This window comes from Asterias rubens, chromosome 20 (assembly GCF_902459465.1).
Source record: "Asterias rubens chromosome 20, eAstRub1.3, whole genome shotgun sequence".
Taxonomy (NCBI): Eukaryota; Metazoa; Echinodermata; class Asteroidea; order Forcipulatida; family Asteriidae; genus Asterias; species Asterias rubens.
In genome coordinates this window covers 8,773,368-8,792,109 of record NC_047081.1, presented here as the reverse complement: position 1 = coordinate 8,792,109, position 18,742 = coordinate 8,773,368, and the positions used below count along the sequence as shown (strand labels likewise).

General features: G+C 36.7%; 1 protein-coding gene across 5 annotated transcripts in view; it reads left to right on the top strand.

Annotated features, from left to right (window-relative positions):
• LOC117303639 (PH and SEC7 domain-containing protein 2-like) overlaps window positions 1–10,205 on the top strand; it is an 80,083-nt gene extending 69,878 nt beyond the window's left edge. For all 5 annotated transcript variants that reach the window (XM_033787866.1, XM_033787864.1, XM_033787867.1 and 2 more), the window contains one exon: window positions 9,976–10,205. In XM_033787866.1, the coding sequence (XP_033643757.1) occupies window positions 9,976–10,113 (138 nt within the window). In that variant the 3' untranslated portion in view covers window positions 10,114–10,205. The remainder of the gene's footprint in view (window positions 1–9,975) is intronic.
• Window positions 10,206–18,742: the final 8,537 nt, after the last annotated feature.

Sequence of the window (18,742 nt, the reverse complement as noted above, 5' to 3'; positions counted from 1 at the left end):
CTCGCAGGAGGAGGGGGGGGGGCAGCAGTCTAGCGAGAATGTCACCAGTGTCGCGAGAATTGTGGAGAGAGTCAGATTGCATCACCATGACGAACATTTAACGACTTGTCAACAAGTCTAAAGCAAAAAAAAGTTTAATCTTTACTCCGTTGAGAGAAGTTTTTTCATTTTTTTTTTTTTCAAGAATAACAAATTTATGTTCATCAATATCAAGAACGACTGCCAGTCCAGGGACTAATGTGACTTGCTTTAATGGCCAAATGAGTTTATTTATTGAAACAGGTGGAGGGGGTGACTATATTGGTGATAATGGGTAGTAAGTAATGCTTACAGATAATAGTAGTGAACATAAACAGTAAATAATGTTATGTAAGAGTGTACTTGTGCAATTTTAACTATTTTAACAGAATCATTGCTTACCATTGACACTTTATCACCATATGTAAATTTATTACTTTAAAAACAGATTTTAAGAAGCGCACCTCTTGTTTTGTTTTGTTCGTTCTTACTCTTTCTATTAGATATAGGCTTTGTGTTTAACAAACTGCCAGTCTTGGACAAAAACAGTTCATTTTCTAAGTTTATAAAGAAAGTTTCAGCAGTTCTTTAAACAAAAAGGAAATCTGACAAATTTAGTATTATGTTATAATGATACAATTACTTAAGCAAAAGAAACTTCGTTGAGTTGCTTCTGCTACTGGTGCAAACTAGATCTCTCTGGTTCAAACTGGATCCAACAAGCTTCCAGCTAAAAATAGACTGGTATTGCTGCGCACAACAAATATTCAGAAAATAAACCAGATCAAACTGGATCCATGTCTGGTTCTAACTTGTTCTAAGTGGCAACTCTAACATTATTTATGTGTATAGACTACTGTTATTGGTATGTTTTATGTACTGAATTGTAGTCACTTTTGGTGCAGTGCGCGTATTACAAAAGGGTATGGTGCGAACGGTCTGAGCTACCAGGAAAGTGGTTGCCAAGGTCACAAGATTACTCCAAGAGCAAGTTCGAGTGCACTCATTTAGTCGACCCGTGATTGATCACTAACTAGCATTGTACATGCGCAGTGACTCACTCAAACAACTCGTTTGGAAGCCTGGGGGGCGTTTTGGCGACCAATAATTGTTTCTGATGTCATAACCAAAACGATAACCGAGCTCACAACTCGGTTATCGTTCAGTCTGAACAGCAGAACCAACGACCAACAACCGAAACAGTTTTTGGTTACCGCCGCCAAAACGCACCCCTGGTCAACTATGGGTACCATTGTATTCAACACTCCATTGCCTTCCGCCTTTTTGCTATAGACGAGGTGACCTATGTTTACATTCAAACCGCCCTCTGTTGACAAAATACTGTATACGTCATGTTTCGCCGGGCAAAAAGACACGTAGTCATGGTAAGATTGCATACACTTTCTAGCTGGCTGCCAAAACACAAAGGTATGCGCGCGAATCATGTTATGGTTTTCGTGTGACGTCAGAGGTCACATCGTCTTTAGTGTCACTGGTTCCCCTCTGTGCTTTACACATGTTAGCATGGAGCAGACTATCGGGACCACGGAAGGAATCATGGTGTTGAGGCTGGTTCCAAAAAGTCAACCACAGTAGTCAACCAATGGTCGACCAGCCTGGGTTCGAGTTAAAACATAAACGTCAACCTTTACTTAAACATGGTGCACACTCGAACTTGCTCCATGGTGTACTGAGTGTCTTGCTGTTGTTTTCATATCGAGTAGTTTATTCTGGGGGTTTTTCCTGACAGAAGTAACTTTTGCTGCGTTGGTAAGCTTCCCTGGGTCGACCCTGGTCTGCTCCCGGAACGTTTGAATAGCTTTGACGTCATTCCAGGGGCTCACCCAGGTCAGCCCTAAGTGCCCTGCTTGTGGAATGGGTCAATTGGGGCTGGCCCGAGGTGCATGACGTCACCACGAGAGGGCGAGTGATCATTCAATTATAGCTCTTGTCAAGGGCTCACCAGAATGAGCACTGCAGGGCGACCTGGGGAAGCTAAGCGATCGCACCCAACATAATCACTAGACACAGTCCAACATGTTCAATGTTTGTATTTATGTTATTAACATTATATCACCACACTCATTTCTAACTCCTGTGTTCAATATATAACTCCATATTGAAGAGAGAAAGAGTTCTTTGGTTGACATTGAACTGGGAAAAAAACCCAAGACATAACATCAACAAACTGTGAGGGGTTCCTTTTCCAAAACTCAAACTGTATAAAGCCAGCTTCATATATTCCCTGCGAATGTGAAGTGAATTTTGACGTCACATGTCTGTTTTCACAGTGAATAGTTCAACTGTTGCAAATTATTCGTTGTAAGTTTGTGACGTCAATATTCGTATCGTATTTGCATTCGTAGGAAGTATGAACCTAGCTTTTTTTACAGTGTTCATTTTTTGAGACCGACCCTGGAATTAACTTCTACATCAAAATTGGACGAGTATCTTTTATTTTTCTCAGTACAGCTGCATTTCGATTGGTCTGATTAGCTGTTCAAATAGACGGACAAGCAACTTTCTAGTTGCAAAAAAGGAGAGGAAATGACCGACCACACTTAACTTTTGTACAGTGTTTTTCAGTTTTCTATGGGACTGTTTTGAAAAGAAGAAAAAAAGGAAGTTAGCTGATAGGCTGGAAAGTTTCATGTCTGAATAGAAGTGTCTCACAACTGATGTTATGACCAAAGGAACTCGTCTGTTTGAAACACCTTCATTTAAAACTAAACCCTGCTTCAACCACTTGTAACTCATTTTCTTTTACCAAATAACTTTTATTTTTATATCCATATCTATAATCTCATGTTACTGCCTTGAAAGTAACATTTACTTTTTATATATTTCATTTAATTGCAACTGAATAAGTAGCTTGATTTAGACATTTTAGAAATCATTTTTATTCTCTCTTTTTCGGTTTATTTTTTTATTAAATAAAAAAATCGCGGCTCATTGTTTTGATTTTTTGATTTTATTTTATGTTATTTTTTGTTTGCTCATTCAAACTATCATCAAGATTTCTTTTAATTTTGTAATCACTGAAATTTGGCACCCTAAAATTACGGACAAATCAAAAATCTAAATAGATTCATTTACTGCTGAAAGTATGTCGGAACAAAGTTTTTTATGTGAGAAGAACAAAATGTTACACGTAAATGATTTGGTCTGAAAGTTTTTCAAATATTATTTCACTTCTGTGGTGGTGAAGATTTTGCTCGCTTGATTTGACGAAGGACAGAAATACAACGTTTTACAATCCACAAATTGAAACAAATTATTTAGCAATATCCTTGTGACTAGATACCTTGACTGATTTTGTCGTTGAAACATTATGGGAAATCAATTTGGGGGAAAATTTTGTTGTGGCGTGTCGTGGCCGAGCGGCAGCCTAGTCCACCGGCTCCAAGCTTTCGGTTGTCAGCAGCAGAGTGTAGGTTCCCTTCCCGGTCATGACTTGTGCCAATAATTGCTTCGTAACAAGTTGGGAAGGTAGTGCATTCTGCTCTACCAGGGAGGCTCCTTCATGTATGTGGATGATATCCATGGCTGCATCCTTGCAGACTGTGAAGGGGGTAACCCGGTTTCTGTCCCAGGAGTAGGTGGCTCCTAGTGGATGATACCCATGCCTACATCCTTACAGACTGTGAAGGGGGTAAACCTGTTTCAGTCCCAGGAGTAGGTGGCTCCTAGTGGATGATACCCATGCCTACATCCTTATAGACTGTGAAGGGGGTAAACCTGTTTCAGTCCCAGGAGTAGGTGGCTCCTAGTGGATGATATCCATGCCTACATCCTTACAGACTGTGAAGGGGGTAACCCGGTTTCAGTCCCAGGAGAAGGTGGCTCCTAGTGGATGATACCCATGCCTACATCCTTACAGACTGTGAAGGGGGTAAACCTGTTTCAGTCCCAGGAGTAGGTGGCTCCTAGTGGATGATACCCATGCCTACATCCTTACAGACTGTGAAGGGAGTAACCCTGTTTCAGCCCTAGGAGTAGGTGGCTCCTAGTGGATGATACCCATGCCTACATCCTTACAGACTGTGGAGGGGGGTAACCCTGTTTCAGTCCCAGGAGTAGGTGGCTCCTAGTGGATGATATCCATGCCTGCATTCTTGCAGACTGTGAAGGGGGTAAACCTGTGTCAGTCCCAGGAGTAGGTGGCTCCTATGTGGATGATATCCATGCCTGCATCCTTGCAGACTGTGAAGGAATTCAATGAATACCTGAGGGTTCTTGATAAATATCTCGCAATGTTCACTGCCAAAAAAAACAAAGGTCACCGCTTTACCTCACAATACCCTAACTTCATTTCAACAACTTATCTTTATTTTTATTTGAGTATTTTTCTCTCTTGCATGTGATGGTAATTAATTGGAAAATATTGTTCTGAAACTTAAACATTTTATCAGACTTTTTATTTATAAAAATAATTTGAGGTTGTTTCTACAAGGATACACAAACATAATTTAAACGTTTTAAGATTCCCTTTTTATCTGGAAACAAATATATTGCGGAATTTTATTTAATATTTATTGTATGGATTATTTGGGAAATTGTTTAATAGGTATAAACAAATAACTGAAAGAAAGAAATATGTAAAATAATTGTAATTTCTTGCCTTTATAATAAGCTTTATTCTAATTACAATCAAAGAATCTTTGAATAAAGAGATTGCAAAAATATTGATATGTTTTCTTTTTGTTTGTTTCGTCCAAAACGATTTAAAATTGAGCAGCAGCAATTTTCTTTTTTTTTTAAATGATCTGATCTTCATCTGCATTCCAAGTGAGCTCAAGAATAAAAAAAAACCTTGCCATCTTTTTAAAGGCAGTGGACACTCAGTAATTACTCAAAATAATTATTAGCATAAAAACCTTACTTGGTAACAAGTAATGAGGAGCCGTTGACAGTATAAAACATTGTGAGAAACAGCTCCCTCTGAAGTAACGTAGTTTTCGAGAAAGAAGTAATTTTCTTCAGAGGAGGGAGCGGTTTCTCTCAATGTTTAATACCACCAACAGCTCTCCATTACTCGTTTCCAAGTAAGGTTCTATGCTAATAATTATTTTAAGTAATTACCAATAGTGTCCACTGCCTTTTAGGACCTCAAATCTCTTTTTGTTTTCTTCGCTTTCTCGATCCTTTTTTTTCTAGAGATGTTGCTTTATATAAAATTTCAGTGCGTTCCTGAATTTTGATGATACTCAAACAAAGTAGCATTTGATTTTACTTGTTGACCTGCGCAGAACCCCCCCCCCCCCCTTTGAGATCCATTTTTTTTTTTATTCAATGACGTAATTTTGCTCTGAAAAAATATCAAATATATTTACACTATTTTTACTCTTTTGTGTGAGGTTCAGACTTTTAAAAAATAATCCCGATTTTCATGAGGACTCTTGTCTATTAGAAAATAAGTTCATCACAAAACTCAAATATTGTCATTGGAGACCCTGTTTAAAGGCACTGGACACTATTGGTAATTACTCAATATAATTACTAGCTTAAAAACTTACTTGGTAACAAGCAATGGAGAGCTGTTGATAGTACAATATTGTGAGAAACTGATCCCTCTGAGGTTACGTATTTTTGAGTAAGATAAGAGGTAATTTTTCACTCAATTATTAAACAAGACTTCAGGCCTGAAAGCGCACAAAATTTGTGAGACAGGGATGTTTTTTCTTTAATTATTCTCTTGCAACTTTGATGATCGATTGATTAAACATTTTCACAGATTTGTTATTTTATGCGTATTTTGGAATGCACCAAGTGTTAGAATACTGGTCTTTGACAATTTCCAAAGGTGTCCAGTGCCTTTTAAACATAGTCTTCCAATTTCCCTTTCTTTGTACCTTGAAATCTAAATCTTCTCTTTTAAAAATTCCTCTAAAAATATCCTACATATAAACCTTAAATTACTTTCATTTCCACATGGTATTTGGGCCTTTGCAATATTTCTGACTTTTCATCATTTTAACTTGCACCTCCCTTTTTGTAACAAAACAATTAATACCAAATGTTGCCTTAGACAGTTTTACTTCAGTTGTTGGGGTAAGTTTGATTCATTTTTCATATTAATACACATGTATCTATGTGTACAGTGTGAAATGTATGGTTGTATGTTCTCTGTTTAAGTTGTTTATCAATTATAAAGAGGTGGACCTCCATAATTTTACTCTATTATATTTACTGACCACCGGTCTTTTTGCCCAAAGATCCAATATTAAATATGAAATGCAATGGCATGAAAGACAAAGCAAAAAGTAAACATAATTCATAATAATGTAAAACTACGGAGGTCCACGTCTTTGTTGAAATCAAAGGGAAGTATACAAAAAAAAAAAAAAAAAAAAAACTTAAGCAGAGAAAACAAAACCATATATTTCCACCTGTCATGTTCATATGTTTTAAGTAACCTTGTCATGCATGTTATTTTTTTTTTTTTTTTTTTTTTTACATGTTCATGTTCATGTTCGGTTTATTTTGGAGTCTAATGTGATACTGAAGGTCACATTGTCCGATCACAATTCATGTTAGCATGGTTTAAAGTCTCATTATTCCACTTGCAATTTAATATTTAATTAATGCTCAAAGACACTGGACACTTATGGTAATTGTCAAAGACCAGTCTTCTCACTTGCTGTATCTCAACATATGCATAAAAGTAACCTGTGAAAATTTGAGCTCAATCGGTCATTGAAGTTGCACAATAATAGTGAAAGAAAAAACACCCTTGTCACACGAGGTTGTGTGCTTTCAGATGCTTGATTTCAAGACATCAATTGCTAAATCGGAGGTCTCGAAATCAAATTTGTGGAATATTACTTCTTTCTCGAAAACTACGTAACTTCAGGGGGAGCCGTTTCTCACAATGTTTTATACTATCAACCTCTCCCCATTACTCGTCACCAAGTAATGCTAATAATTATTTTGAGTAATTACCAATAGTGTCCACTGCCTTTAAAGGCAGTGGACACTAATTATTTTGAGTAATTACCAATAGTGTCCACTGCCTTTAAAGGCAGTGGACACTATTGGTAATTACTCAAAATAATTATTGGCATAAGACCTTTCTTGGTGACGAGTAATGGGAAGAGGTTGATGGTATAAAACGTTGTGAGAAACAGCTCCCTCTGAAGTGCCATAGCTTTCGAGAAAGAAGTAATTTTCCACGAATTTGATTTCGAGACCTCTAGTTTAGAACTTGAGGTCTCAAAATCAACCATCTAAACGCGCACAACTTCGTGTTACAAGGTTTTTATTTATTTCATTACTATCTCGCGACTTCGATGACCGATTGAGCTCAAATTTTCACATGTTTGTTATTTTATGCATATGTTGAGATACACTACTTGTGAAGGCTAGTCTTTGACAATTACCAATAGTGTCCACTGCCTTTAAAGGGGCTGTGTCATCATGATCAATGCACATCTGTGGCTGCATGTGTAAATATGAACTCTCACTCGGTTACAGCATGTGCGCACCCTCCTTCCGTATCAATCTCATCCATGCTCAGAGTAGTCTTGGCCCAAGACGTTGATGATCGATAGTTTACTACGATCAGGTGTGAATTGCTACAGCGCCCCCCATTCTACGGTATGGTATTTACCACTGAGCGTAGCACAGTATCCTCTATCGATCACTCGCGTCTTGGGACCAAGACTACGCTCATAGCTGTATGCATACTCACTCTGGCATTCTTGCAGTAGCTGTAATTTATTTTTATTAACAATCATAATTTGCAGCATGTATTATTTTAAGTTCAATCGCTGCTGATTTATTTTTTCAAGCATGGCTTGGTTAGCAATACATTGGCTGGTTGCTGTGAAATACCACTGACATGTCACTCCCATGTTCCTAAAGATAATGTTTGTTTGTTTAGTTTCTGTAACCAAATAGTTCTGGGAGTAATTTCACTCCGTCTCAGGGTCGTTGTAACTGTTTCCAATCTTGCAAATATTCATGCCTATTGATCACTAGTCTTCAGTTCCAGTCACACTGCAGCGATAACGAAAACAATAACGATCACGACGCAAAAAAAATGCATTCTATTGGTTGAATTGCTCCACGCAGAATATGCACACGCTCATCAAACAATCAAAATTGTTCTCTTCGCATCGTGATTGTTTTCGTTATTGCTGCAGTGTGACTCAGCCTTGAATTTATGCTACCATGAGCAGCCCGCCGTATCGCCCACTGCGCTTCCTATTACTGCGGACTTTTAAAAACGGGTGCGAGCACTGCGTACGCAGCGAATACGCAGCGAGTATGAACCTGCCTTTAGTCTATTCTTGCTTCCACGGGCAGTGCACCATACTATTCTTGGTTAGTCATCAACCGAAATTAATTCAAGAAGAAAAGCATGCCCTCTGTCGGGTTATCCATTGCGTTACCTTACGTTATGTTATGTAACGAAACGGGTATGAGATAGTGTTGTCTTGGACCAAGACTAGTTGATCACAGGCTAAACTCACCAGCAATGCATTAGCCACAGGGGTCAAGCAATGTCAACCGAACCTCACTTACTGTCTATCCTGAAATCATTATTGTACACATACATTAGTATATAGGATGCATGTTTTACACCTCCTGGGTTATCTTTTGTAGTCAATGAGCAAAGCCTGAAAACACTAAAGTGCTATTCACACGACAGCAATTTAACTGGGGTCCCTTGCTTAATTTTAGCATGGTTGTAAAATGTAGCAATGTTTGACAAGATTTTACAAGAGAACTTGGACAGTAGAAACGTGTGTTGTCCTTTCACACTAGGTACATTTTGAAAATTTTACAACCATGTTTTAATTAAGCAAGGCACCCTTGCTAAATTGCTCTCGTGTGAAAGGGGCTTAAGGGGAGACCAGACTTGAAGATATAGCCCTTTGCACTTGACAGTAACTGAGCAAGGGGCCCTTGATCAATTTTGAGCAAATTGCACCTCGTGTGAAAAGATAACAATGTTTATACTGTCCATAAAGTATGGCAAGTTTGAGATTTCACTAGGGACCCTCGATAGTACAAAGTTTTTGTCCTTTCACACAAAGTGCAATTTGTAAAATTTCACAGCCATGCTCAAAGTATGCAAGGGACCCCTGCTAAATTAGCTGTCGTGTGAAAAGGTTTTATGCATGGTGGGAGTGGTGGGAGTACCTAGTAAGTAAGGTTTTCAGTGGCAGTGTGTTGTGAAATCTCTATTGAGTGTTGATGGGTCTGAGAAGAGCCAGTTTCTGCTCTACGATTCGATGTAGTCTTTCTTCTCTACAGAAGATGGTTAGAGAATACTGATCAAAGTCGCCGAGCAGAAATCGCCTCTTCTCACAGCCTCAACGACTCGAAAGAGATTTCTTAGATGGTGTCACCGCAAAGGCTATGCTTACTCATTGAGGGAGTTGTCCATTTTGTGTGTCAAATGAAAAGTGAAATATTGTTACTCCTAAAAAGTACAAGTATAGTTGCAGTCTCAAATCAACATCTGTACTTCTTATTGATCTTGGGAAATGGTTTGTAAAATGAGCTCGAAAAATGACTGGTGTTTTGTTTTGTTTTTAATGAGGAAAAATAATGACCTGTGTGGTTGAAACCCACCGCAACATAGACAACCATACTTTGAGTAAAGACATCCCTCAAAGGCCCTTTTCGAAACCACGGCTTCGGCTTGAGGCTCCATTCTCTTGTCTGTAGCCCTGAGCGCGTATACGCAAAGCACGCGCAATTGTCAAAGCAACCACCGGGGCCAAGCTAGCCTAAGCCGAATCCAAAGCCAAAGCCATTGTTTCGAAAAGGCCTGAGTTTGAGTGCCTATATTTTTAGCTGATGAAAAGACAGTTTCATCAAAATGGACAAGGTCACTCTTTTGCACAAATTTCTTCTTTTTTTTCTCTCTTTTTTGCTGTGCTTTTGTATTGATGCATGGCTAGCCTGCATTTTTATCTTTGCATGTTTTGTTTTTTTGTGCTACAGATATTCTTTGGTTTTGGGAGCGTGGATACAGAAAGCGATGATAGTGAAGATGGTACTGACGATGAGACCAGTCTCTATGGTGACGAAGAGGATGTATTTCTTCCCATCAACCAAGAAGATGAACTGACAAAGTTATAAACAAGAACCACACTCGGTTCATTTTTATAAAGCTGTTAAAGGCAGTGGACTCTTTTGGTAATTACTCAAAATAATTATTGGCATAAAACCTTACTTGGTAACGAGTAATGGGGAGAGGTTGATGGTATAAAACATTGTGAGAAACGGCTCCCTCTGAAGTGACATAGTTTTCGAGAAATAAGTAATTTTCCACAAATTTGATTAAGAGACCTCAGATTTAGAACTTGAGGTCTCGAAATCAACCATCTAAACGCACACAACTTCGTGTGACAAGGGTAATTTTTCTTTCATTATTATCTCGCAACTTCGATGACTGATTGAGCTCAAATTTGCACAGGTTTGTTATTTTATGCATGTTGAGATATACACCAACTGTGAAGGCTAATCTTTGACAATTACCATAAGTGTCCACTGCCTTTAAAGGCACTGGACACGTTTGGTAATTGACACAGACCAGTATTCTCACTTGGTGTATCCAAACAGATGCATATACAAAAAAATTTGGGCTCCATTGGTCATCGAATTTGCAAGAGAATAAGGAAAATCTACATAACTTCAGAGGGAGACGTTTTCTCACAATATTTTATACTACATGTAGCAACATCTCTCCATTGCTTGTTACCAAATAAGTTTATTTGAGTAATTACCAATAGTGTCCAGTGTCTTTAAGCAGAAATTACTGCTGAGCAAACTTCTTTGCTAAGCCAGCCCATGATTGCCAGGACATGGCCTGTAATCTGTTTCAGCACAGCAAGATTTTGTCTGTGCTTAGCATGGTTTCTGTGCTCACAGGCTTTATGAAATTGTTGAATAATTAAATTAAACACTTTACTATCTTGTAGGTAAATCCATTCACACAGAAAACTGTAAATATTGACCTGTCAAGTGTAGCAACTGTATTCAATCAAACACCGAAATGGTGTGAAATGAAATGAAACTTGAGAAGGAGGAAAAAGGGAGACAAATGAAAGATGTGGAGAGAAAAAAAGGGAGAACGACAAATCTACCAGTACTTTGTCCGACTGAATTGCACTGAACTAAATGTGGGTCTTGAAGGACAAAGTAATCGGGTGTCTAGTTCGGCCCTTCCATTGGCAAAACCGTCAAAAACATTTTTGTTTATTATTTTATGTAAATATTTGTGGTATAATTATGTTATTCCCTCAATTTGGATTTTCCTAGCTTGCTGAAAGTGCCCTCTGTATATAAATAACTCATATATTCATGCCATATATTAATAACCTTAATTAAGACATTCACAGATATTTATGCAAGTTTACTCAATTTATTATTCACCGAACAAAATGTATATAAACTTAATTTATCAGACTTTTTTAATGCAAGTTTAATATTCAACCCCAAAATAACTAGCAATATGTGTCTATAGTCAGTGGTTGTGTTTTATATGAACAACAATGTGTTTTTTATTATGAAGTAAAATTTGTTGTTTGACATAAAAGCGAGTTCAGTAGAGTAACATAAAATGGTTTAAATTGTTAATTGTCAAAGAACAGTCTTTTCACTTGGTGTATCTCAGCATATCAGCCGTTCCGTGGTATTTGCGCTTCATAGTAAAACAAAATTAAATGGTTATCGTCGAAGTTTTTACATTTATTTTGAAACAAGAACATCTAGTGCTTCTTCTTCTAAAAAGACTTTATAAAAATAGTCCTTATTGTTTTTGCGACAGCTTTGGAAGTAACGGTAAAAAGTGTACACAAAAGTCTGAAAAATCCTTGAAATTCAGGTTTTGAAAAAAAAATCATGAAACAATAGGTGTTCAGATTTAATCATTATGTATAAACAACAGTGAGTCATTAGTAAGGACAGCCAACATTAAATATGCCTTTTTGAACTATTAACTTTTGAAAAATGGGAGTTAATTTTTACCCTCGTTTTATCACGCGAGTCACAAAAAAAATTATGATAGTATTTTTTCTATTATAGACCCTCAACATTTTTTTTCTTCTCCCTCATAATAGTGGTCTTTGCAAAGGGTCTTTCGAATTTAATTAGTTTTTTTTACCAAGGCCTTCTACTTAAAAATTAAAAACTCGAGTTTGTCACGCGAGTCACGGCAAATGCACTAAATGCACATTGTTATAGCAAAAGCTACCCAACGTATTCTGGGGATGTTGTCTATGGAATGTTACAAAAGCACCCCCAGCCCACTGGAACATTACTATGCCCCCGAATTTATAATTTTTTGTTAGAACAAGGAATTATTACAGTGTACAATTATAACCTGGCACACTGTCAGCAGACCATGTTGAACTACATGTACACTGCATACTGCACTGTACAATGTGCTCACATCTGCATAATTTACCTGCATTATTTAAATAATATAAGGAACGATAAACTTAATACAAGAACAAACAAAAATATTTGATGAAACTGGGTATTTTAAGACAGTATTCTGAAGTTAGATTTGGAGGGGGGCATCAATAAAGAAATTACTTATCAGATTTACATGTACTCAGCCTAACACAGTCTAATGCCATTGGAACTTGACACCAAAATTTGTGGTTTCTTATCAACCTACTCTGCCAAGCGCAGTGAGAAAAAAGTCCTTTACCCAATCACAAAACAGTATAACAATTTCTAGTAAGGGTTTCCTCTATGGGTTTGAGTGGTTCTGAAAAGAACCGGTGGTTTAACAACTCAACGTTTCGACCAGACAGTGTTGTTAAACCGCCAATTCTTTTCAGCACCACCCCAACTTTACCATGTTTAAGTCGAAGCCTGTTCAGATTATTATTCCTTTAAATGTTGCTTCAGGTGTTTCTTCCTTTGATGAAAAGATTCAATTTCAAGTTCTGAGTGTTCAGAATGTTTAGTTATTGTACATTTTTTCACTTGTCACGCGAGTCACAAATTTCTGTCACGCGAGTCACGTTGCATTTAACAAATTTTCAATTTTTTTTAACTTTTTATTTTGTACTTTTTATTGTATAATATAGTGCTTCTCTTGTACTTGAAAGTGATCCGGAACTAAAAAGTTCCTCTGAGTTCTCACGACTGGGCAACGGCATACAGGGATGCAACACCTTTCATTTTTTTGGCAGTCACGCGAGTCACATTTTTGGAACTCCTATAAAAACATGATACCTACACAATTTTTTTTTTTTTTTTTTCTTTTTTAATAGGGCTCTTCACTAAGTTTATATAAATTGAGTTAAATGAGAGCAATGTGTTATATTTTGAAGTATAGATCTTTCAAAAGTTGAAAAACCAGTGAGATTGTCACGCGAGTCACAATGGAATGGCTGATATGCAAAACAAAACCAAACCTGTGAAAACTTGAGCTCAATTGGTCGTCGAAGTTGCGAGATAATAATGAAAGTAAAAACACACATTGTCACACGAAGGTGTTTGCTTTCAGATGCTTGATTTCTTGACCTCAAATTCTAAATCTGAGGTCTTGAAATCAAATTCGTGGAAAAGTACTTCTTTCTCGAAAACTACGCCACTTCAGAGGGAGCTGTTTCTCACAATGTTTTATACTATCAACCTCTCCACATTACTCGTCACCAAGTAAGGTTTTATGCTAATAATTATTTTGAGTAACTACCAATAGTGTCCACTGCCTTTAAGCACAGAAAAATAAACGTATATATTTTTATTGTATTTAACTTGTAAAATAAACTGTTTATGGAGTCAGTAAAACACCTAGTCTTCTCACTTCTTACTTCTTTCTCGAATACTAAGTCACTTCAGAGGGAGCTGTTTCTCACAGCGTTTTATACCATCAACCTCTCCCCATTACTCGTAATCAAGAAAGGTTTTATGATGATAATTATTTTGAGTAATTACCAAACGTGTCCACTGCCTCTGGAACCATTTTCCCTGTCCCACAAGCCGACTGGTGGTGATAAATAACCAAATTGCTTAAGAGCAGAGAGAAAGTCCTACTAATCTATTTCGTATATCATTCGTTTTCTCAAGATATATTTTTAAATTCAAATTGCCTTTACAAACACTGTTTTCATACTTCATACAAGTATAAACAAAACCTGTATTCCGTTTATAGTGTTTACAATTGTTTGCTTAAACTGTCATTAACTATTAAAAAATTCATGTAGAAGCATATGTGACACCGTAGCTACACGAAGTATGTGTTGGATTGGGATCTACGTGACCCGGGTTCAATTCCCGCATACGTCTCTTTTCTTTTTGCTTGGACGCAGTGAGTGAATGATATAAGTAGTATAAAAATCATCTCCAATCACCAGCGGGCACTGTGGCGACATGGTGTACTGGATAGTTCAATTGCGTGCTATCCAGAGCTGGGACACCGGTTCGAATCCCGCCCGTACCAAGAGGGACATGACTTTTACTGCTTGCACCAGTAGTGGATTGGGGTCCGTCATGTCTATCCCCAAATTAGGTGTGGATGAAGATATTCCGTGTGGGAGAGTAAAGGAGGGACCGGGACTGGCAAGTCCCTTAAGGGTTCTAATGGGTGATCACCACGCTGGTTTCGATCAGACTTTGAGTCCCCTGAACGCCTGGTCGTCACTCTGACTAACTCTTTGCAAAAATTTGCTTTAATTCTATACCTCTTTTTATACCCTGCGATGGGGGTCATTCCAGTCCAGCATTAATTGATATAAGATTTGAAACCCCTGTGATTTTGTTTTTAGTTTTTAGGCTCAAGTTGGATAAAAACTGCTGCGAATTTTTAATTTGTTGGCTCAAATTTGCATGCTCATACATACCCCTTGTGTGTTTTTTTTGTGTTTTGTTTATTCTTAAGCTCGAATTTGTTTCTAAAAAAGCTGGACTTACCCCTTGATTTGTGTTCTTTGGTTCAAAATTTGTTAAATCACAAGGGGTAAGTCCAGCATTTTGTTCCAATTTGCACTCCAAAATGAAAAAATCACAAGGGGTAAGTCCAGCAATTTTCTCCAATTTGACCTCCAAAATGAAAAAATCACAAGGGGTAAGTCCAGCATTTTTTATCCAATTTAAGCTCCAAAAATTAAGAAAAATCAAAAGGGGTAAGTCCAGTATTTTTTATCCAATTTGAGCTCCAAAATAAAAAAAATCATAAATATGTATATCAATAAATGCTTGAATTACCCCCTCGCAAAATTTGAAAAGTTCACAAGGTTATAGCCTTGTGACTTTTTCGTCAAAATTTAAACAGTTCACAAGGCTATAGCCTTGTGACTTTTTCGGCAAAAGTTAAAAAAAGTTCAAATGTGACTTTTTTCGTCAAACTTTGAAAAGTTCATAACCTTGTGACAAATCGGAAAAATTTGTTAAGTTATAAGTCTGCCTTGTAAACTCTTTTGTCAAAATTTGAAAAGGTCACAAGGCTTGTGACTTTTTCGTCAAAATTTGAAAAGTTACTTTTTCGGCAAAACTTGAAAAGTTCACAAGGCTATAGCCTTGTAACTTTTTCGGCAAAATTTGTTAAGTTATAAGGCTGCCTTGTGACTTTTTCGTCAAACTTTGAAAAGTTCATAAGGTGACTTTTACGTCAAAATTTGGAAAAGTGCACAAGGCTATAGCCTTGTGACTTTTTCGGCAAAACTTGAAAAGTTCACAAGGCCTTGTGACTTTTTCGGCAAAATTTGTTAAGTTATAAGGCTGCCTTGAAACTCTTTTGTCAAAATTTGAAAAGGTCACATGGCGCCTTGTAACTTTTTTGGCAAATCTTGAAAAGTTCAAATGTGACTTTTTTCGTCAAAATTTGAAAAGTCACAAGGCTATAGCCTTGTAACTTTTTCGGCAAAATTTGTTAAGTTATAAGACTGCCTTGTGACTTTTTAGTCAAAATTTGAAAAGTTCAAATGTGACTTTTTCGGCAAAATTTGAAAAGTTCACAAGGCTATAGCCTTGTAACTTTTTCGGCAAAATTTGTTAAGTTATAAGGCTGCCTTGTGACTTTTTCGTCAAACTTTGAAAAGTTCATAAGGTGACTTTTTCGTCAAAATTTGAAAAGTTCACAAGGCTATAGCCTTGTGACTTTTTCGGCAAAACTTGAAAAGTTCACAAGGCCTTGTGACTTTTTCGGCAAAATTTGTTAAGTTATAAGGCTGCCTTGTAAACTCTTTTGTCAAAATTTGAAAAGGTCACATGGCGCCTTGTAACTTTTTTGGCAAATCTTGAAAAGTTCAAATGTGACTTTTTCGTCAAAATTTGAAAAGTCACAAGGCTATAGCCTTGTAACTTTTTCGGCAAAATTTGTTAAGTTATAAGGCTGCCTTGTGACTTTTTCGTCAAACTTTGAAAAGTTACTTTTTCGGCAAAACTTGAAAAGTTCACAAGGCCTTGTGACTTTTTCGGCAAAATTAAATTGTTAAGTTATAAGGCTGCCTTGTAAACTCTTTTGTCAAAATTTGAAAAGGTCACATGGCGCCTTGTAACTTTTTTGGCAAATCTTGAAAAGTTCAAATGTGACTTTTTCGTCAAAATTTGAAAAGTCACAAGGCTATAGCCTTGTAACTTTTTCGGCAAAATTTGAAAAGTTCACAAGGCTATAGCCTTGTAACTTTTCGGCAAAATTTGTTAAGTTATAAGGCTGCCTTGTGACTTTTTCGTCAAAATTTGAAAAGTTACTTTTTCGGCAAAACTTGAAAAGTTCACAAGGCTATAGCCTTGTAACTTTTTCGGCAAAATTTGTTAAGTTATAAGGCTGCCTTGTGACTTTTTCGTCAAACTTTGAAAAGTTCATAAGGTGACTTTTTCGTCAAAATTTGAACAGTTCACAAGGCTATAGCCTTGTGACTTTTTCGGCAAAACTTGAAAAGTTCACAAGGCGTTGTGACTTTTTCGGCAAAATTTGTTAAGTTATAAGGCACCCTTGAAACTCTTTTGTCAAAATTTGAAAAGGTCACATGGCGCCTTGTAACTTTTTTGGCAAATCTTGAAAAGTTCAAATGTGACTTTTTTCGTCAAAATTTGAAAAGTCACAAGGCTATAGCCTTGTAACTTTTTCGGCAAAATTTGAAAAGTTCACAAGGCTATAGCCTTGTAACTTTTTCGGCAAAATTTGTTAAGTTATAAGGCTGCCTTGTGACTTTTTCGTCAAAATTTGAAAAGTTACTTTTTCGGCAAAACTTGAAAAGTTCACAAGGCTTTAGCCTTGTAACTTTTTCGGCAAAATTTGTTAAGTTATAAGGCTGCCTTGTGACTTTTTCGTCAAACTTTGAAAAGTTCATAAGGTGACTTTTTCGTCAAAATTTGAAAAGTTCACAAGGCTATAGCCTTGTGACTTTTTCGGCAAAACTTGAAAAGTTCACAAGGCGTTGTGACTTTTTCGGCAAAATTTGTTAAGTTATAAGGCACCCTTGAAACTCTTTTGTCAAAATTTGAAAAGGTCACATGGCGCCTTGTAACTTTTTTGGCAAATCTTGAAAAGTTCAAATGTGACTTTTTTCGTCAAAATTTGAAAAGTCACAAGGCTATAGCCTTGTAACTTTTTCGGCAAAATTTGAAAAGTTCACAAGGCTATAGCCTTGTAACTTTTTTGGCAAAATTTGTTAAGTTATAAGGCTGCCTTGTGACTTTTTCGTCAAAATTTGAAAAGTTACTTTTTCGGCAAAATTTGAAAAGTTCACAAGGCTATAGCCTTGTAACTTTTTTCGGCAAAATTTGTTAAGTTATAAGGCTGGCTTGTGACTTTTTCGTCAAAATTTGAAAAGTTACTTTTTCGGCAAAACTTGAAAAGTTCACTTTTTCGGCAAAATTTGTTAAGTTATAAGGCTGCCTTGTGAGTTTTTCGTCAAACTTTGAAAAGTTCATAAGGTGACTTTTTCGTCAAAATTTGAAAAGTTCACAAGGCTATATAGCCTTGTGACTTTTTCGGCAAAATCTGTTAAGTTATAAGGCTGCCTTGTAAACTCTTTTGTCAAAATTTGAAAAGGTCACATGGCGCCTTGTAACTTTTTTGGCAAATCTTGAAAAGTTCAAATGTGACTTTTTCGTCAAAATTTGAAAAGTCACAAGGCTTGTAACTTTTTCAAATTTTGACGAAAAAGTCACAAGGCAGCCTTGTGACTTTTTTGGCAAAACTTGAAAAGTCACAAGGCTATAGCCTTGTGACTTTTTCGGCAAAATTTGTTAAGTTATAAGGCTGCCTTGTAAACTCTTTCGGCAAAATTTTTCTCTTTCGGCAAAGTTCATAAGGTGACTTTTTCGTCAAAATTTGAAAAGTTCACAAGGCTTGTGACTTTTTCGTCAACATTTGAAAAGTTCACAAGGCTATAGCCTTTTGACTTTTTCATCAAAATTTGAAAAGTTCACAAGGCTTTTAGCCTGCGAGGGGGTAATTTAAGCATTTATTGATATATTTGTGATTTTTTTTTCATTTTGGAGGTCAAATTGGATAAAAAATACTGGACTTACCACTTCTGATTTTTCTTCATTTTGGAGCTTAAGTTGGATAAAAAATGCAGGACTTACCCCTTGTGATTTTTTCATTTTGGAGGTCAAATTGGAGAAAATTGCTGGACTTACCCCTTGTGATTTAACAAATTTTGAACCAAAGAACACAAAACAAGGGGTAAGTCCAGCTTTTTTAGAAACAAATTTGAGCTTAAGAATAACAAAATAAAGAAATAAAACACAAGGGGTATGTATGAGTATGCAAATTTGAGCCAACAAATTAAAAATTCGC